The sequence below is a fragment of the Entelurus aequoreus genome, linkage group LG17 (assembly GCF_033978785.1).
Source record: "Entelurus aequoreus isolate RoL-2023_Sb linkage group LG17, RoL_Eaeq_v1.1, whole genome shotgun sequence".
Lineage (NCBI taxonomy): Eukaryota > Metazoa > Chordata > Actinopteri > Syngnathiformes > Syngnathidae > Entelurus > Entelurus aequoreus.
The window spans coordinates 16,623,265-16,644,959 of NC_084747.1; the positions used below are offsets into that span (position 1 = coordinate 16,623,265).

General features: G+C 39.7%; 2 protein-coding genes across 4 annotated transcripts in view; one reads left to right on the forward strand and one right to left on the reverse strand.

The window, feature by feature from the left end:
* Window positions 1-11,891, forward strand: part of prlrb (prolactin receptor b) — a 26,259-nt gene extending 14,368 nt beyond the window's left edge. The window contains exons 5-10 of the mRNA XM_062025084.1: window positions 2,192-2,361; window positions 6,572-6,738; window positions 10,334-10,475; window positions 10,553-10,649; window positions 10,731-10,800; window positions 10,887-11,891. Of these exons, the coding sequence (XP_061881068.1) occupies window positions 2,192-2,361; window positions 6,572-6,738; window positions 10,334-10,475; window positions 10,553-10,649; window positions 10,731-10,800; window positions 10,887-11,528 (1,288 nt within the window). The 3' untranslated portion in view covers window positions 11,529-11,891. The remainder of the gene's footprint in view (window positions 1-2,191; window positions 2,362-6,571; window positions 6,739-10,333; window positions 10,476-10,552; window positions 10,650-10,730; window positions 10,801-10,886) is intronic.
* LOC133632582 (selenocysteine insertion sequence-binding protein 2-like) overlaps window positions 1-21,695 on the reverse strand; it is a 61,734-nt gene that overhangs the window by 13,978 nt on the left and 26,061 nt on the right. Inside the window, exons 18-19 of one of the 3 annotated variants that reach the window (XM_062025071.1) lie at window positions 17,883-18,014; window positions 17,035-17,815 (exon numbers count right to left, since the gene is read on the reverse strand). In XM_062025071.1, coding sequence (XP_061881055.1) covers window positions 17,899-18,014 — 116 coding nt within the window. In that variant the 3' untranslated portion in view covers window positions 17,035-17,815; window positions 17,883-17,898. Of the gene's footprint in view, window positions 1-17,034; window positions 18,015-21,695 lie in introns of those variants that run through there. The other 2 variants (XR_009821687.1, XM_062025070.1) reach the window with 2 other exon arrangements.

A 21,695-nucleotide genomic window follows, 5' to 3' on the forward strand; every position in this document is an offset into this window, starting at 1 on the left:
AGTATTGGTGCGTGTAAAAGATCTGCGGTCTGCGGGCCGGTTCTAATAATAAATCAAGATCATCCCAAGGGCCGTAAAAAACCTTCTCGCGGGCCGGATATGGCCCGCGGGCCTTGACTCTGACATATGTGCTGTAGACTATCAATGAGCTTTTATCCATCTATCAATTAGGGATGCAGCCATTGATTTCTTTTGATAAGTGAGTAATCTATTGATTAGTTAAAAATAATCATGTAATTGGAAAAAAACACTTTAGCGCCCCAGTGTGTAATTTCGGGTAAATAGTTTAAATTAACCATTTTTATTCTAGTCATAACCGCATTCGTTTTTTTAACATGTGTGCATTAATGATTTTGTTTCCTCGTGTGCGCTGTATTGCAGTAGCCGTGTGGAAACAATGATCGCATATTTTAAGTTCCGGGCACTCCATGAGGTTTGCATTTTATCCCTTTCTATTGGTTACATTCTGATTAATTAATTAATTGAAGCAACAGAAAATAAATCAAAGCTTTTTTTCAATCGATTGATCGTAGCAGCCCTAAGATCTATGCTTGCATGTACACTATGTTACATAAATCTCTAATCATTTAATTAAGTCTTGTCAAATGGGAAAATTCTGAAATTGGGTTTTGGTGCAAAAACCGTTTAAAAATATATTTTTAAAGCTCTTGACTTACCAGTCAAGCTACAGTATGTTCCTAACCTCACTTAAAGACCTACTGAAATTAAATTGTTTTATTTAAACGGGGATAGCAGATCCATTCTGTGTGTCATACTTGATCATTTCGCGATATTGCCATATTTTTGCTGAAAGGATTTAGTAGAGAACAACGGCGATAAAGTTCGCAACTTTTGGTCGCTGATAAAAAAAAAGCCTTGCCCCTACCGGAAGTAGCGTGACGTCACAAGCTGGAGTGCTGCTCACATTTCCCCATTGTTTACACCAGCAGCGAGAGAGATTCGGACCGAGAAAGCGACGATTACCCCATTAATTTGAGCGAGGATGAAAGATTCGTGGATGAGGAACGTTAGAGTGAAGGACTAGAATGCAGTGCAGGACATATCTTTTTTCACTCTGACCGTAACTTAGGTACAAGCTGGCTCATTAGATTCCACACTCTCTCCTTTTTCTATTGTGGATCACGGATTTGTATTTCAAACCACCTCGGATACTATATCCTCTTGAAAATGAGAGTCGAGAACGCGAAATGGACATTCACAGTGACTTTTATCTCCACGACAATACATCGGTGAAACACTTTAGCTACGGAGCTAACGTGATAGCATCGGGCTTAACTGCATAGAGAAACAGACAAAATAAACCCCTGACTGGAAGGATAGACAGAAAATCAACAATACTATTAAACCATGGACATGTAAATACACGGTTAATGCTTTCCAGGCTGGCGAAAGTTAAAAATGCTGTTGCTAACGACGCCATTGAAGCTAACTTAGCAACCGGACCTCACAGAGCTATGCTAAAAACATTAGCTCATCTGCTCATCAACACCCGTGCTCACCTGCGTTCCAGCGATCGACGGTGTGATGAAGGACTTCACCCGATCACAGATGCGGTCGGCGGCCCGGAGACGGAGGAAGTCAAGGTGAGGTCGACGGCTAGCGCGTCTGCTATCCATCTCAAATTCCTCCTGGTTGTGTTGCTGTAGTCCGTCGCTAATACACCGATCGATCCCACCTACAACTTTCTTCTTTGCAGTCTTCATTGTTCATTAAACAAATTGCAAAAGATTCACCAACACAGATGTCCAGAATACTGTGGAATTTTGAGATGAAAACAGAGCTTTTTTGTATTGGATTCAAAGGTGTACCAATACTTCCGTTTAACTAGTGACGTCACACGCATACGTCATCATACAAAGACGTTTTCAACCGGAACAATCTACTAATACAAGTTTCAATCAATCAATTAATGCCTTTCTGCTTGGCACTCAGCATCAAGGGTTGGAATTGGGGGTTAAATCACCAAATGATTCCCGAGCGCGGCCACCGCTGCTGCTCACTGCTCCTCTCAGCTCCCAGGGGGTGAACATGGGGATGGGTCAAATGCTGAGGATAATTTCACTACACTTAGTGTGTGTGTGTGTGTGTGACTATCGTTGGGACTTTAACTTAAACTTTAAGCAGAAAAAAATGGATGGATTTACCCACGGACTGTTTTTTGTCTGTTTAGATTGGAGGGAACGCACGAGTGTCCGGACTACCACTCGGCCGGGAGGAACTCCTGTTTCTTTGACAAGAACCACACGTCCATTTGGGTGGACTACTACCTGACAGTGGTGGCCTTCAACGCCCTCAGGAACGCCACGTCGGACGTTTTAAAGATAGACGTGATGGAAATTGGTGAGTTTAGCACCACAGCTATTGAGAATTGTATATTTTTTTGTTTATCAGTGCAAACCATTGTGTGAGTTTCTGGCAGACGCATAGTGCATAAATTCACCCGATTATCAAATGAGCTGGGATTTACGGGCGGACGCCACGCCCCTAAAGGGTGTCCACCGCATTATTTGAGAAGCATTGGTATTGAGATAGGCTCCAGCACCCCCCGTGACACCGAAAAGGGACAAGCGGTAGAAAATGGATGGATGGATGGATGGTATAGAGCAGGGGTCAGCAACCCGCGGCTCTAGAGCCGCAGGCTCTTTAGCGCCACTCTAGTGGCTCCCCGGACCTCTTTCAGAAATGTGTGAAAAGGGAAAAAGATGAAGAAAATTTTTTTTTTTTTGTTTCAATATATTTTCTGTAGGACAAACATGACACAAACCTTAATTGTTAGAAATGCCACTGTTTATATTAAACATGCTTCACTGATGAGAGGATTTGGCAAGCACCGTTTTGCCCTACTAATTTCAGCGATCCTTGAACTCATCGTAGTTTGTTTACATGTACAACTTTCTCCGACGCTGCCACAGAAATACGTGTTTTATGCGACTCCTTCGTCTCATTTTGTCCACCAAACATTTTATACTGTGCGTGACTGCACAAAGGTGAGCTTTGTTGATGTTATTGATTTGCTGGAATGCCTATCAGGCATAATTGGTCAATCCATGACTGCAAGCTAATCGATGCTAACATGCTATTTAGCGTAGCTATATATACATATTGCATCGTTATGACTCGCTTGTAGCTATATTTGAGCTCATTTAATTTCCTTTATGTCTTCTGCATATTTAATTTATATTTGCATATATTGTAATATTGGCTGAATTTCTCATAGTTGTTTGTGTGCCATGTTGTTCCAGACCACAGCAAACGTTACAGAGTTTGCAAAGATTGTAATAAATCCATTAGAAGAAGACAGCCTGCTGTTTCCTTAAACTTGAACACACACATCTATACCTTTGGCCCTTCTGAGCCAGTCATTTCCAGGAGTTATCTCATCCTGTGAGAAGCCTCCATTTTACTAATGTTTCCAATGTTGCAAAAATGTGTAGAATAAATATTAAAATACAACATTTCTATCAACGAAGATTTGCGTCAGCCCTTGATAGTAGGCTAATATAGCTAATTAGCTATTTACGTCATGTGTTGCCATCATTATAACACTTATATAAGGCTTTTATGTGTTTGCGGCTCCAGACAGATTTTTTGGGGGTATTTTTGGAGCAATATGGCTCTTTCAACATTTTGGGTTGCCGACCCCTGGTATAGAGAGTGATTTGATGGTGCCAGATCTCAGTGTCGCGATGTCAGCTGATGGTTCGCATGGTTCTAACGGCCACGGATCCGGGCAGCCAATGGAAAAGTACAGAAAGGCGCCAAGTCGCGCAGAATGAGGCGGAACTGGTTTGTTGAGGGCGTGAAACCCGCGCTCGTTCTCGGGTCAAATTTCCACTCTCCTGTTTGGGTTACACAGACGGGTGCACGAGTGCGCCGTGTGGTGTATGCGGACCGTGCACGGGACGTTCCTCCCCATTGTCAAAGCAGACGTAACTTGGAACGAGCCAAACAAAGTTCATATTTGTTGATGGATGTTATGGGTGACAGGTGGAAGCAGCAGGATGAAGAGTGCTCGAAATCAGGGTTCATTTTGAGTTTGTTTTAGTCAGTCTTGAGAAAAATGTATTTTAGTCATCTAAATTGATTTAGTTTCAGTCGACTGAATTCCTCAATATTTCAGTCGACTAAAATATAGGTTATAAATGATAAAGCATTTTTTGATGTTGTGCTGAAACCACTATTGCAGCGCATCTCAAAAACTACATTTACAACAAGACCAGCGCTCCATGAATATATCAATAAGTACATTTCACACTAACCTGACTTTGTTTTATTTCAGCTGAAATTAAAGACAAAATTAAATATGGTTGGATTTAGTCTCTGTCAACATTTTCATCCCGTTTTTATTCGTTGACTAACTTGTACATTAGTGTCATCGTTGTTTTAGTCAACCCGCATGTGTTTTTAATCGTTACCGTCCCATTTTAGTCAGGGGAAAATAGGTCGTGGACCATAAACAAGACGAAAGTTTTAGACAACAATATTAACACTGCTCTAAATCACGCAAACTTAGAAATGGAAGTCTTCGGGTCAGTCACTTTACCCTCAAAAGGTTGATTGGAGGAAGTGAATGTTTGGCAAAATGCAGGAACAAAGGGCGGCAAAAACTCCAAAATGTTGACTTTCGCACTTCAATAGTTTTACATACAATAAGCCATAATGCAAGTGTCAGGTTCAAACACTGATGACATCTATTAAACAAGACAAGAAGCAAAGAATCAAACAAGAGACAGAATTCAATTTGGCTCAGTGAGGAGAAACGTGTACATCTGTGCCCTTGTACAGTGTCATTACGCTCTGCCGAAAGATTGTACGCCGCCTCTTTTATTTGGACTTTCCCTGATTACATGGCAACAGCTGTTTCTAAGGGACGGGGGTCGTAAACAGCCATCGCCTTTGGTTACAGAACAGTTCACAGAAAAGGTCGTAAAAGAGTTAAAAAAGAGGCGCCTGGAACTTGGGCAGATCCTGCTTTCTCTCCGCTTTGTAGTTCTCGGTCAAGACAATATCTTTCTGTTGATTACAATACATGAAAGAAACAGAACACCTTCATGTTGCTTCCCATCCCACACAGTGGAGTTTTACAAGCCTTTTGTTTGCTCGCCGGGAACTCATTGAAACACAAAGTTTTATGATAACTTAGATCAGGGGTCACCAACCTTTTTGAAACCAAGAGCTACTTCTTAGGTACTGATTAATGCGAAGGGCTACCAGTTTGATACACACTTAAATAAATGGCCAGAAATAGCCAATTTGCTCAATTTACCTTTAACTCTATGTTATTATTAATAATTAATGATATTTACACTTAATTGAACGGTTTAAAAAAGGAGAAAACACGAAAAAAATTAGAATTAAATTTTGAAACATAGTTTATCTTCAATTTCGACTCTTTAAAATTCAAAATTCAACCGAAAAAAAGAAGAGAAAAACTAGCTAATTCGAATCTTTTTGAAAAAATTTAAAAAAGAATTTATGGAACATCATTAGTAATTTTTCCTGATTAAGATTAATTTTAGAATTTTGATGACATGTTTTAAATAGGTTGAAATCTAATCTACACTTTGTTAGAATATATAACAAATTGGACCAAGCTATATTTCTAACAAAGACAAATCATTATTTCTTCTAGATTTTCCAGAACAAAAAATTTAAAAGAAATTCAAAAAACTTTGAAATAAGATTTAAATTTGATTCTACAGATTTTGTAGATTTGCCGGAATAATTTTTTTGAATTTTAATCATAATAAGTTTGAAGAAATATTTCACAAATATTCTTCGTCGAAAAAACAGAAGCTAAAATGAAGAATTAAATTAAAATGTATTTATTATTCTTTACAATAAAAAAAATACATTTACTTGAACATTGATTTAAAGTGTCAGGAAAGAAGAAGGAGGAATTTAAAAGGTAAAAAGGTATATGTGCTTAAAAATCCTAAAATCATTTTTAGGGTTGTATTTTTTCTCTAAAATTGTCTTTCTGAAAGTTATAAGAAGCAAAGTAAAAAAATTAATGAATTTATTTAAACAAGTGAAGACCAAGTCTTTAAAATATTTTCTTGGATTTTCAAATTCTATTTGAGTTTTGTCTCTCCTAGAATTAAAAATGTCGGGCAAAGCGAGACCAGCTTGCTAGTAAATAAATAAAATGTAAAAAATAGAGGCAGCTCACTGGTAAGTGCTGCTATTTGAGCTATTTTTAGAACAGGCCAGCGGGCTACTCATCTGGTCCTTACGGGCTACCTGGTGCCCGCGGGTGAACCCTGACTTAGATACAATTATTCTGACAGCAAGTCAGTGCTTCGGGTCTACAGTTAAACCTGTAACGTCAAACCTATTTGTTTCAGGACGCTGATCAGTATCAGGTTGTTTTGGATCGCCAAACATTTGACTTTAGAGGAGTCTTCTTCTGGACCTCGGTGCTCAAATTCTCGTACTACTCCTGGTGGCAATAGAGCTTAAGATGTTCTACTGTACGTGCCTTGTACCACCGAAGTAAGGATTTAGGACTGTACTTTACCAAGTGCGTGTGTGTGTGTGTGTTTCACAGTCAAGCCCGACTCGCCTGAGAATGTGGCACTGGAGGTGGAAAACCGTGCGGAAAGTCTTAGTCTACACGTGAGCTGGGAGCATCCGCGGAATGTCGACACCAAATCAGGCTGGGTCACACTGGAATATCAGCTGAGAGCTAGACAACAACAACGAGGCGACTGGAAGGTGTGTTTAATGTAGTAACCCGACAAAAGTGAGTACAACACTTCAGAAAGCATTTTTATTACCTCTCCCAGGAGGTAATGTAATTGTTGCCGTTGGTTTGTCAGTGAGATCGTTAGCAAAATAACTCAAAAATTTACGGGTGGATTTTTTATGAAAATATCAGGAAATAACCGGATAAGGAACAACTGATTAGAGTTTGGGCCTGATTGGGATCATTTCTACCACGTTACACTTCTGGGTGTGTGTGTATGGTTGTGGCCCACAGAGAAAAAGATGGTAAAGACAGACAAGAGCGTTCACTCAGTTTCCTTCATTTTGCTAGTTAACTAAGATAATACTTGCCAACCCTCCCGTTTTTAGCGGGAGAATCCCGGTATTCAGCGCCTCTCCCGACAGAGATTTTCTCCCGACAAACTCCCGGTATTCAGCCAGAGCTGGAGGCCACACCCCCTCCAGCTCAATGCGGACCTGAGACTGAGTGGGGACAGCCTGTTCTCACGTCCGCTTTCCCACAATATAAACAGCTTGCCTGCCCAATGAACGGAGAAGTTAAACAGGACAATACTGCCATCTAATGGATAGCCACCGGAACACTGAAATTCAAGTATTTTTTTTATTTTTTTTGTAAATAAAATAAATATATATATATATATATATATATATATATATATATATATATATATATATATATATATATATATATATATATATATATATATATATATATATGAAATATATATGAAATATATATGAAATACTCAAGTCGGTGAATTCTAGCTGTAAATAACCACGCCCCAATCCCCACCCCCTACCCCCCACCTCCCGATATTGGAGGTCTCAAGGTTGGCAAGTATGACTAAGATTTATGGGTGGATTTTCCTCTACCTTTCCGGAATTGTCAGAAATGGGTAAGGTGATTACATTCTGGGGCTGATCTAGATCTAGATCCTTTCTACTGCATAACTTAACGTTTATGTTTCGAGCTATAACTTCTCGTGGCCCCGCCTCCACTAACAGAAATAAAGAAACTGGATGACTGACAAGAGGCGTCACTCTTGTTTTTCTTATTCTGCTATGGATAGCTCAAAGATTTACCATCTACCTTTCAGGAAATGTGAGAAATGGGATAAAGAACAAGTGATTCCATTTTGGGGCTGATACAGATCACTGTCAGGACTTTTTTTAAAAAAAATACTAGTAGAAAAGACGTGGCGGAAGTCTGCGCCCTCTAAGTGCTTTTCTAGTTAAAATTTCGTGTTGAAAGACAATATTTGGAGTTGATTTAAAGCAGCGTTTAACCTTAGGTTCATGTGGGCTGCAGCGATACTCAGTTGTAATACACTTTTCCACCACTTGTGGCAGTAAAGACAGCATCAAACACACAGAAGAACTCTGGAGCTAAAAACAAAGAAGTTTCTTAAGCGCACAAATTATGACTTAAGTGGTAAGTTGCACTTAAATTCTATTGAGTTTATTTAAGACACAAATTTCATTTATGAATTAATCTAGATAAAAACATTTTAGCACTGTAAATATGTAAAAAAAATCTTCAGTTTTGATGAGTTCCTTATTTTGCAGTACATTTGATTAGTATTTATTTTTGTAATTATCCTGACCTAAGCCTTGATAAAAATCCTTATAATTAACACATGGTTTCAAATCATTTGACAAGGTTTATTCTGGTAGATTTGAAGTAGATTAGATATAATTATTCAATACAATTAAAATCCAGAGTATGATTACTAATTCAGTGTTAAAGGCCTACTGGAATGACATTTTTTTATTTAAACGGGGATAGCAGATCCATTCTATGTGTCATACTTGATCATTTCGCGATATTGCCATATTTTTGCTGAAAGGATTTAGTAGAGAACATTGACGATAAAGTTCGCAACTTTTGGTCGCTGATAAAAAAAAAAGCCTTGCCTGTACCGGAAGTAGCGTGACGTCACAGGTTGTGGAGCTCTTCACATTTCCCCATTGTTTACACCAGCAGCGAGAGCGATTCGGACCGAGAAAGCAACGATTACCCCATTAATATGAGCGAGGATGAAAGATTTGTGGATGAGGAATGTGAGAGTGAATGACTAGAGTGCAGTGCAGGACGTATCTTTTTTTCGCTCTGACCGTTACTTAGGTACAAGCTGGCTCATTGGATTCCACACTCTCTCCTTTTTCTATTGTGGATCACGGATTTGTATTTTAAACCACCTCGGATACTATATCCTCTTGAAAATGAGTCGGGAACGCGAAATGGACATTCACAGTGACTTTTATCTCCACGACAATACATCGGCGAAGCACTTTAGCTACGGAGCTAACGTGATAGCATCGTGCTTAACTGCAGATAGAAACAAAAGAAATAAACCCCTGACTGGAAGGATAGACAGAAAATCAACAATACTATTAAACCATGGAAATGTAACTACACGGTTAATGCTTTCCAGGCTGGCGAAGCTTAACAATGCTGTTGCTAACGACGCCATTGAAGCTAACTTAGCTACGGGAGCTCACAGAGCTATGCTAAAAACATTAGCTATCCACCTACGCCAGCCAGCCCTCATCTGCTCATCAACACCCGTGCTCACCTGCGTTCCAGCGATCGACGGCGCGACGAAGGACTTCAGCCGATCATCAAAGCGGTCGGCGGCTAGCGTCGGATAGCGCGTCTGCTATCCAACTCAAAGTCCTCCTGGTTGTGTTGCTGCAGCCATCCGCTAATACACCGATCCCACCTACAGCTTTCTTCTTTGCAGTCTCCATTGTTCATTAAACAAATTGCAAAAGATTCACCAACACAGATGTCCAGAATACTGTGGAATTTTGCGATGAAAACAGAGCTGTTTGTATTGGGATACAATGTGTCCGAATACTTCCGTTTCAACCATTGACGTCACGCGCAAACGTCATCATACATAGACGTTTTCAACCGGAAGTTCCCCGGGGAATTTAAAATTGCACTTTATAAGTTAACCCGGCCGTATTGGCATGTGTTGCAATGTTAATATTTCATCATTGATATATAAACTATCAGACTGCGTGGTCGGTAGTAGTGGCTTTCAGTAGGCCTTATATACTGCCTTAGAGTAGTAATTGTACAGCAGTATATATTTGCTATTCACTGAAAATAAGTTAACAGAGACATTTTATTAATAGCTACAGACACGACTAAGCAGCAAGATAATTGTCTTGCCCACAGCCAAGGCAAGTCTGGGGCTAAATGAATGCAGCTGGCTTTGAAGTAGGTGCGATTCACTAATGAGAAATGTGAATTCCGACATGTACTGTGACATTTGTGAAGTGGACCATGATCCCCTTCTTTCACCTAAGTTTCCGAACATGATAAGGCGCCTACACACCTCCAAGATGGCAAGTGCTGAGGAAGACCTAAACCTAATTGTGCGCCTCTGGGACACCTTCAACGCAAGGTGTCCGCCAGTGATGTCATCCTGGAGGAATGGACTGTGACTGTGTGTTGACTGATTTTCAGTGAACAGTAAATCTGTACTGCCAGATCCCAGATGACTTTTTACGGTATTGTCACTTAAGAAGCCTTATAATTCTCTCTCTTTAATCCCAACCTTGCTCGATTTAGGAGTACATGGCTGGCACACAAACCCGATTCACGCTCTACAGCGTCCATCCCGGCACGGTGTTTCTGGTCCAGGTGCGCTGTCGGCTGGATCACGGATCCTGGAGCAAGTGGAGTGACACCTCTTACGTGAAGATCCCCAACAGTGAGAAACCAGCTGTCCTTCGACAAGGATGGAATGAACACTAATAATTATCAAGGAATCCTTGCATTTTCCCCTAGATATCTATAATGAAAAACCCTTGTGGAGCCTAATTTTGGCTCTCTGTGCCTTTCCATTTCTTGCAACCCTGTGCATCGTAGTCACCAAGAGGAAAAGGTGCGTATGTTTTGAAGAACACAGTTCAATCGATTCAAGATAACACTAATAGTTAATAAGACAACTCATGATTTTCCTCAGTGTGAAGCATTGTTTGTTCCCGCCTGTTCCTGGTCCAAAGATACAAGGGCTTGACGTCACACTTCTCAAGGTTGAATATTTCCAGCACTACAACCCAGGAAATAGAGAACCGTGACGTCATAGCGTGGTTTAATTAACACACAAATGTCCTTCCAGAGCGTGGGTTCTAAGGACATGGTCAGTGCGCTGATCATAAACCAGAGCATTCTTCCTCCGGTGGCCCGGAAGGACCACATGGACGACTATCTGATCGTGTCGGACAACGACGGCGGGCTTCTACCAGACAAAAAGAGGAGCTTTGTTATGCCCCCGAGCTTTCGTTTAGACTTCCACTACAAGGACAGAGTGGAGCGGGAGAAGTCGGGTTTGTCCAACCTGAACACTCAATCAGTCGCAAACCAGGAGGCGTCAAATCCTGTCGCAGCCAACAGTTGCTACGTGGACCTCGGGATGGACCTCGGGATGGCTGCGAAACCCAAGCCTGAGTCCAACTACAGTAGAGTGAAAGAGGTGAAGTCTGTCAACATGCTCCTCCTGGAGAAAGGATGCTACACGGATGTGCCGAGACCAGACGAACTCCTTGAGAACTACAGCCAGGTGGAGGACGTGAACAATGACAATAGAGTTCTATTCCTCCATAGACGGAGCGGACAGTGGGACTCCTCGTGTGGAGAAGACGAGCGCCGCCAAAGAAAGCCAACGCCCAGAAACGCTCACACGGACGTGGGTTTTATAGATGGCGGCTATGTGGAGAAGGTCCCAACTCCACCACTGGGACAAAACGCTCTAATGTACTGAATGGTACTTTTTTTCCCACACAAACACACACATGAAAAGGAACCTTCCTCAGTTCTTGAGCAACACGTTTTATGTTCCAAATGGTCCGATTATAAAAAAAATATTTACCGTATTTTCCGGACTATTAGTCGCAGTTTTTTTATATAGTTTGGAGGTGCGACTTATACTCAGGAGCGACTTATGTGTGAAATTATTAACACATTACCGTAAAATATCAAATAATATTATTTAGCTCATTCACGTAAGAGACTAGACCAGGGGTAGGGAACCTATGGCTCTAGAGCCAGATGTGGCTTTTTTGATGACTGCATCTGGCTCTCGGATAAATCCTAGCTGCCATTGCTTAACACGATAAGTAATGAATAATTCATAGCCATAGCACACAAACATGTTACATAGAATCAACAAAACTTGCAACAGAGGGGAAGGAGTGGGAGCTAAGGCGGCCGGCTGCCAAATATACGATGAACTGCTGCGTATAGAAGCGAGTCCAAAGAAGAGGGTGAAACGTTGGAGCAGACGGAAGCCAAGAGAGTGATGTCGGTGCGATTTGGTCACGCTGAAAATCTGGAACTTTTGAGTCAAGCCATGCCGAATTATTGCAGTGCCCAAATCAACTGGAAACATCCCCGGTCAGCATGACCAAACGGACAACTGTTCATTGAGTACACCACAAAACTATTGTTCATAATACATGCAGCACATCAACGTACAACTACAGTACATACAGAGTCGAGCTAGCTGTGTACAAACAAAACAGGAAACGTGGGCTAATACTTTGCACATACTGCAATACCGTATTTTTCGGACTATAAGTCACAGTTTTTTTCATAGTTTGGCCGGGGGTGCGACTTATACTCAGGAGCGACTTATGTGTGAAATTATTAACACATTACCGTAAAACATCAAATATTATTTAGCTCATTCACGTAAGAGACTAGACGTATAAGATTTCATGGGATTCAGCGATTAGGAGTGACAGATTGTTTGGTAAACATATAGCATGTTCTATATGTTATAGTTATTTGAATGACTCTTATCATAATATGTTACGTTAACATACCAGGCACGTTCTCAGTTGGTTATTTATGCCTCATATAACGTACACTTATTCAACCTGTTGTTCACTATTCTTTATTTATTTTAAATTGCCTTTCAAATGTCTATTCTTGGTGTTGGGTTTTATCAAATAAATTTCCCCCAAAAAATGCAACTTATACTCCAGTGCGACTTATGTATGTTTTTTCCCTTCTTTATTATGCATTTTCGGCCGGTGCGATTTATACTCCGGAGCGACTTATACTCCGAAAAATACGGTATGATTGTTCATGGTTTCCAGTCAGTACAGGTTATTGTCTTATCGGATTGTGTTGTGCATTATAAACTCAAATGCGTTTCGTGTTGACGTAGCTTTTACGGCTAATACCGTAGCACGCCGATGTGTTACTACGCTAGAAAAAGAGTTCCTCCGTGTTCACTCTTACAGAAACAATGTTACAGCTTGGTTACCATACAGGTTACGGAACGTACATGAGGTATTGTTGGCGGTTTTTAATGCAATTTTAAAGTGATTTGGAAGTCAAAATTATTGCTCCCATAAGCTGCATTACCAGCCACCTAAAACGAGCCGATTTTTAAAATGTTAGAAAGCAAAAAAAAAAAGAAAAACTTTTTTCCTGTCTCTCATAAGTATTGTGAACGATAGGCAAAATTCCTAAAAAAGTGCAGTTCCCCTTTAAGGGTTATTATAAGAAAAATAACTAGTTACATGCGCAGGGCCGACGAGTACGTACGCGGAGTAATATGTAGGCCCCCTACACGAGGAACATCGCTTATTTTCTTTTTATTTCGTTTTTAGTAGGGCTGACAAACAAATAAAACTATCTAATTGCAATTAATCGTATTGTCCATAGTTACCTCATAACTAATCCCGCAATAGAAGTTGTTTATCTTTCTTAAGTGTACCTTTTTAAAATCGACACCCAACATGGGACTAGACAATTCGATTTATGCAAATATTTGTTTTAACAGTTCAACACAAAATGGACACAAACACGTTCACACAGACGCAATACATTTTTCATCATGCTCTCTCTTTCTCCCATTATGAAATATATGTCAATTGTAAATGGTAAGTGTTATTAAGTTTAGCCCACTGATTCTCACCCTGTCTATTGTTTCTCTGCCAGTCTGGGCTCTGGCGTATGCGTCATTTGCGTGCTTGTGTTTGGAGGCGTGCCAAATTGACTTGGACGCAATAACCAGTAAACATTGTGTAAAAAAATATAGGACACTATTTTTTTCATGTCAAACTAGAAAAAAAACTAATACATTTAATCGGCAAATAAGAAAGTAAAGAAAGAATATATAAGGTTTTTAATATATTTATAATGTAAGGTATTTTTTTTAGGTGTACAATTTGATGGATAACTTCCTTCGAAATCATAAGTTAAGCAGATATTTAAGTATTTCTTTGGATTTTGACCAAAAAAGTTAGATAATATAATATTTGTTGCAATATTGGACACTATTTTTTTCCCTGTCAAACTAGAAAAAACTAAACAAATACCTTTAGTAAGAAAATAAGAAAGTAAAGAAAGAAAATATAAGTGATTAAATTTTTTTATATTATAAGGTATTTTTTAGGTGTACAATTTGATGGATAACTTGCTTCGAAATCATAGGTTAAGCAGATATTTAAGTATTTCTTTGGATTTTGACCAAAAATTTAGATAATATATTTTGTGTTGCAATAGTGGATACTATTTTTTTCCCTGTCAAACTACAAAAAAACAACAACATTTAATCGGAAAATAAAGTAAAGAAAGAAAATACAAGGTTTTTAATTTTTCTTTTTTTTAAAAATAATATATAATATATGTTTTACCACCACTCCAGTATAGACCAATGTTTCTTAACAATGTTGGGCCGCGAGCACCCCCAAAAGATATGTGTTTTATCAGCTGTGGTTTGTATGGGCCGCAGCGGTACTCAGTTGTAATACACTTTTCCACCACTTGTGGCAGTAATGACTATATCAAACAAACAGAGGAAGTCTGGAGTTAAAGTCATTGAGAAGTTACTTAAGAGCTAAAATTATGACTAAAGTGGTGAAGCTGTATTTTCATTTGCACTTTAATTTTAGAGACAGTTTAATTAACCTCTTAAAGCCCAAAGTGTTTGTTTACGTGCTTTTTTTGTTTCTCTTTGCCATTTGGGCTTATTGGACCCTAATTAGAATAAAAACTAAGAATCATCTTTTTATATGATGTAGTCCATAAGTACACAAACGTGTACTTCATGTTTAGTTACATGCCAATTCTTATTTTTACACTTTTTTTTTCCAAATTCCATTGTATGTTATACTCTTCTGACACCACCAGATGGCAGTATAAGTGTCCACATAAGCGGCCATAAGACCCCAATTCAGTAATGTGCACAATTTTGGAAATAAGAGCTAAAAGGTGCTGTCCACACATGTGGCCACTAAGAGGTTTTAAGAAATGTATTCATTAATTTTAGCAAAACATAGGTCTATGTTTCTTACTTATTTTTCTAATAAACCTGACCTAAGCCTAAGCTTTATGTGTTAAAAAATAGATATAATATAGACATAACTATTGAATACAAAGAAAATCAAGAGTAATATTTCTAATTGAGAAGTAATATTTGAGTGGGCCCTGCTCCCCTCTGTTGTGGAAAAGTTGGGCCCCGAGGTCAACAATTTTAAGAAACCCCTGGTATAGACTGAGGACGCACGGTAAAAGGTTAACTTTCGTTAACTCGTTATCATCGCGTTAACTTTGACAGCCCCAGGTTTGAGTTAACTTTATGTCTCCAAAGCATGAGGCAGACCTCTCTGGTGGCATAGTGCAAAAGGAAGCGAAAAGAAATATGGAATTAGACATCGTAAAACTCCGGGGAGAAGTGGAAAAATCAACAGTTCAAACCAAGCGATTAGGGAACATGTAAAGGGGAACTTTTACAATAAAATAAAAGTGATAACTCAGTGGCATAGTAGTCTCATTATTGCAGGAGGAGCGGAACTCGTTTGATGGAGACGAACCTGCAAAAGTACCTAGCAGGTGGGAAGGGCTTTTCAAATTCCCAGGGACTTTTAAGGGCGGTCGAAACCACACAGATTTGAGATAAATACATTCCTGGAATGCAAAGTGCCTGGAAATGACAACCATACTGGCAATTAATAACAATGAAGATGTTTCTGCACTGGTGTTCCACATTGTTTCCAAAAAAACGTGTTCTTTGGCAAGTGGGACAGAAGCTAACTCGCTATACATCTTGCCAAACAATGTCAAGTCACGTGACACATTTTCACATCGTGAATGTGTTTGACAGATGGCTCAAACTGAATGTCAAGTCAATTCTACTTTTACAAATATAAGTATATATTTTGGATTGTATTTATTTACCAATAGGTTGGTTCTTGTGGTTGATGTGAGCAGTGGTGTAGGAGGTGTGTGTAACCTTAGTAGTAGAGATGTCCGATAATATCGGCAGTCCGATATTATCGGCTGATAAATACTTTAAAATGTAATATCGGAAATTATCGGTATCGGTTTCAAAAAGTTAAATTTATGACTTTTTAAAACGCTGCTGTACGGAGTGGTACACGGACGTAGGGAGAAGTACAGAGCAGTTGTGTCTCCCAGTCATACTTGCCAACCCTCCCGATTTTCCCGGGAGACTCCCGAATTTCAGTGCCCCTCCCGAAAATGCCCCCGGGGGGGCAACCATTCTCCAGATATTCTCCCGATTTCCAACCAGACAGCAATATTGTGGGCGTGCCTTAAAGGCACTGCATTTGCGTGCCGGCCCAATCACATAATATCTACGGCTTTTCACACACACAAGTGAATGCAATGCATACTTGGTCAACAGCCATACAGGTCACACTGAGGGGGGTCGTATAAACAACTTTAACACTGTTACAAATATGCGCCACACTGTGAACCCACACCAAACAAGAATGATAAACACATTTCGGGAAAACATCCGCACCGTAACACAACATAAACAAAACAGAACAAATACCCAGAACCCCTTGCAGCACTAACTCTTCCGGGACGCTACAATATACACCCCCCGCTACCCCCTAGCCCCCCCACCTCAACCCCGCCCACCTCAACCTCCTCATGCTCTCCCAAATTCCAAGCTGCTGTTTTGAGGCATGTTTAAAAAAACTATGCACTTTGTGACTTCAATAATAAATATGGCAGTACCATGTTGGCATTTTTTTCCATAACATGAGTTGATTTATTTTGTAAAACCTTGTTACATTGTTTAATGCATCCAGCGGGGCATCACAACAAAATTAAGCATAATAATGTGTTAATTCCACGACTGTATATATCGGTATCGATTGATATCGGAATCGGTAATTAAGAGTTGGACAATATCGGATTATCGGCAAAAAAGCCATTATCGGACATCTCTACTAAGTAGCTAATATTAGTCAGTCAGACACAAAAAAAATGACCAATTTTCTCTTCTTATTTTTTTAGTCTTTGCAATTTGTGCAGATTAAATGAAAAACGTAAACACAGGCGGTAAACTAGACTTTCAATAAACACAACGCCAGACTGTTTCCTAGTTTCTTTTTCAGTCCATTCATTCGACAAAAGAGTTAGACATTCTAAACCGCGCTCATCACAAACACGCTGAGAAAATAAACATATTTTGATCTTTACCACACAAATACATTATAACATTTTTTAAATGCTACATCTTCATAAAAACATAATTCTTTCATAACTTTTCTTGAAAAAAACCAAAACAAGAAAATCACCTGTATTCCAAACTCTCAATGAAATATGTAATCACATGTAATTAATATTTAATTATTTTACCTTTTTTAACACGATTGTATTTAAGCTACTATGATTTCCCAATTATCATAAATACAATACATTTGATTAAAACTAAACTACTATAGATCCAGTCTGATGGTACTTTCACAGCTTACTTCTTGTTGTCAAATCACTAAAACATCCATCACAATTTCTTAAAGCTCAAACAGAAATATTACATTTTGTCTTCTGCAGTCAACCAAAAGCAAACAAGGAAATTCATATTAATGGGATTACTGTGAGTGACTGGTTTGGTTCTATGAAGTTAAAGTGAAAGTCTCTTCTAAACACAGGTCTTCTTTATCAAGCTGATTAGCAGTGACGATGTAGTTGAAAATGTGCTGCAAAAATGTAGCAATGAGACCTCCGGGGGTCAAATGTCAAAAGTTGGACATCCTTAAAATCCAAAAGTGGTCATCCCTGAAAGTTTGCATATCATTTGATCTACAGTAAATGTTTGATAACATTTAACCTGAGGGGACCTCACCGCACATTCGCCGCTGTCAGCTCTTCTCGTCTTCGTCAGTGTGCTCGGTACACTCGGCGAAGCGAGCCCACGTGTGGAAGTTCAACGACTCAAAGTTGCAATCCTTCTCCAACAGTTTCCTCCACAATTGTCCTGCAAAAAACGTGCAATTTAATTAACAAGATTTAACGCTGTAATTATAGCCGGGGCATTTTAATTTCTGACCTAAACTAGCCTTCTGTTGCACAGCACAGCAGCAACAGAACCAATGTTGAATATAGGGATGTCCCGATCCAATTTGGAATCGGTCCGATATCAGCAAAAAAAACAAGCATTGGATATCGGCTAGCATCAAAACCTCCGATACAAGCAGTCCAGCAGCGTGTTTACTTGTGCAAAGCTTTACAGCCAGTTAACATCTAAATGTCCTCAAAAAAGTGATGTGAATTCATTTACAAAAGGTGAACATGGTGGGCTGTTTTTTTAATTTGTTCATCAGATACCACCTCACCCACAGCGGCCAGTATGCAGTCCTTTATCATGTCTGCATCAGTGAATGTTTTTTGTCTTTTTTGCAAGAATCTACAGCTATAGAAGCTATAGTTGCCCTCTGCGGTGAAGAGCAAGACCGAGACAAGATAGTCCGGCTTCGCTCGTAGTTGTCTTGCAAAGTTTCTCATTTCTTTATGCGTGTATCCGAACTAGGGCTGGGCGATATGGCCTTTTTGGAATATCTCAATAATTTTAGGCCATGTCACGATACACGATATATATCTCGATATTTTGCCTTAGCCTTGAATGAACAGTAGCGTCCCGGAAGAGTTAGTGCTGCAAAGGGTTCTGGGTATTTGTTCTGTTGTGTTTATGTTGTGTTACGGTGCGGGTGTTCTCCCGAAATGTGTTTGTCATTCTTGTTTGGTGTGGATTCACAGTGTGGCGTATATTTCTAACATTGTTAAAGTTGTTTATACGGTCACCCTCAGTGTAACGTGTATCGCTGTTGATCAAGTATGCGTTACATTCACGTGTGTGTGCGTACAGAAGCCGCACATATCTTGTGACTGGGCCGGCACGTTGTTAGAATGGATGAAAAGCGGACGAGACGACAGCTCGTAGAGGACGTTAAAGGCAGTGCCTTTAAGGCACGCCCCCAAGACTGTGGTCCGGGTGTACTACGAGATATAATGACTGATGAACACCTTCGTTCCATAATGAAGGTTGCCTCAGCTCAAAGCCTGAGCCCCGACATTAATGAACTAGCATCCAAGAAAAGATGGCAGGTATCTGGCTTGGGCACATCAGATTAGATCAGTGTGTTGCAAACTGAGCAGTTTAAAGTCCTGAATGGTTGATTTATTCATTGTTATTTTATTTAAAAATGTATTAGCCTGTGGAAAAAGTTAATGTTGATATTTACCTCAGAAGGCTGCAAATAGAAAAGAGGCATTCCATTTTTATTTAAATTGTATTTTATATGCCATTGATATTTTTTAATTATTATTATTATTATTATTTGAAACTCTATTTTGCATGTCACTATAAAGTTATATAAGCCTTGCTTGTTCAATATTCAATGCGAAACTTGTTTGGGTCCCTATTAAAAGGTTAATTTGTTCAACCTTGGCCCGCGGCTTTGTTCAGTTTTAAATTTTGGCCCACTCTGTATTTGAGTTTGACACCCCTGCTCTAGCAGGTGACTTTTCAAATGATGCTACATATTAGCAGTAATGCTACTTTTTGTAGCAACGCTTTTGCCCCACACTTGACAAATTACGGTTGTCTGTTCGACATCTTCCCAGTTGAAGCCAAACCACCGCCAGACGATGGACCACCTGCTGTTTTTCTTGGGAATGAATTCTTCCTTCATTTGTTACCAGATTCGCACCTTCTTTCTCTCGTATTACCACTCGCACCACAGCTAACGTTACCCATGCCGCTACCTCTCTGCTCCGCGAGGGCGTATACGTATGTGACGTATGTAAGAAGGTGCGCTTGTTTTATGTCTCTGTGAGAAGGAGAGATAAAGAGTGAGAAGAGCCTGTAGTGTAATGCCTGCAGCTAAAAGCAACTGCGTGAGAACGTATACTCGAATTAGGGCTGGGCGATATACGCGATATATCGCGGGTTTGTCTCTGTGCGATATAGAAAATGACTATATCATGATATTCGAGTATACGTTCTCACGCAGTTGCTTTTAGCTGCGGGCATTACACTACAGGCTCTTCCCACTCCTTCTTGTGTATCCTTCTCACAGACAGACAGCAAGCGCAACTTCTGCATACGTCACATACGTATACACCCTCGCGGAGCAGAGAGGTAGCGGCATGGGTAAAGTTAGCTGTGGTGCTAGCTGAGTGGTAATACGAGAGAAAGAAGGTGTGAATCTGGTAACAAATGAAGGAAGAATTCATTCCCAAGAAAAACAGCAGGGGGTCCATCGTCTGACGGTGGTTTGGCTTCAAGTGGGAATATGTCGAACAGACAACCGTAATTTGTCAAGTGTGGGGCAAAAGCGTTTCTACAAAAAGTAGCATTACTGCTAATATGTAGCATCATTTGAAAAGTCACCTGCTAGAGAATGAAGAGTGCTTACTCCGCATGTCAACATCTCCATTCGGTGCCACACGCCCACACCATCAAAATGCCGAGGCAAACATTTCCAGATCAACACCATATGAAAAAAAGAGTCGACAACAAAAGGAGATAACGTCCGCAGGAACCTACCACATAGCGAAGGACGAACACTATTTGATTTCCTACTATGCAACAAATTTTTATTTGACACTTATTGAAATATCTTGTGTGACATCATGTTTTTAAACTATTGTAGTGGCGTTCTGTACAAAAAGTGCACTTTAATTTAGTGTTGTTTTGATATGTCATCTTAGTGACATCATGCACAAAAGTGCACTAATAGCTTGTTTTAAAATGTCTCCGACAATCTTGCAGTTTCTGTTTTGAAATGACATGAATGTTTGTGCCACTGCTTAATAACTGTTTAATAAATAATTTTGGTAAATTGAACTAGTTGTGATTTCCTTCTCTGCCTGAAAGTTTAAAATGAGCATATATTAATGCAGTATGAAGAAGAATGTTTTAATGTACACAAATAGAATCATCATACTGCTGTGATTATATGCATCAAGTTTTAATTCAAGGCTAAGGCAAAATATCCAGATATATATCGTGTATCGCGGTATGGCCTAAAAATATTGAGATATTAAAAAAAGGCCATATCGCCCAGCCCTAACTCGAATATCACGATAAAGTAATTTTCTATATCGCACACAGACAAACCCGCAATATACAGAGTATATCGATATATCGCACAGCCCTACTCCGCAGGTTATATTATTTGGAGACTGCGTTTACCTCATTAGAAAGTACACATCGGTTTCCCCGCTGTATTCTCAATAAATCCATATTTTGCTGTCCATTCGCTGTTGAAAGTCTGATTTTCAAGATCTAATTTTCTTTTATCAGTGTTGATAGTGCCATGTTTGGTTAGAATGGAGCTTTTCTGACTCACCTCACTGCTGCTTCATTGTGACAATTATGTCTCGCTGTTGGCCCCTGCGGGGCGGCGGGAGTACTGCATACATGAGCAACCCTTGTTTGAATAGTTTCATCAATCCCATTTGGGTGATGTTCGACGGGCCAATTGAAAAGCTCTAGCTGGCAGTTGAATATCCCTGCCCTAGTGTAATAGCAGCAAGGCCAGCATTATTAGCGCTGATGAGTTTATTGCATCCACAGTTAATTAGGGAAACCAACATTTTTAAATGCATGCCGAAGTAGGTAAAGGTGCTCGTTGCTGACCACGCATGGTACTTA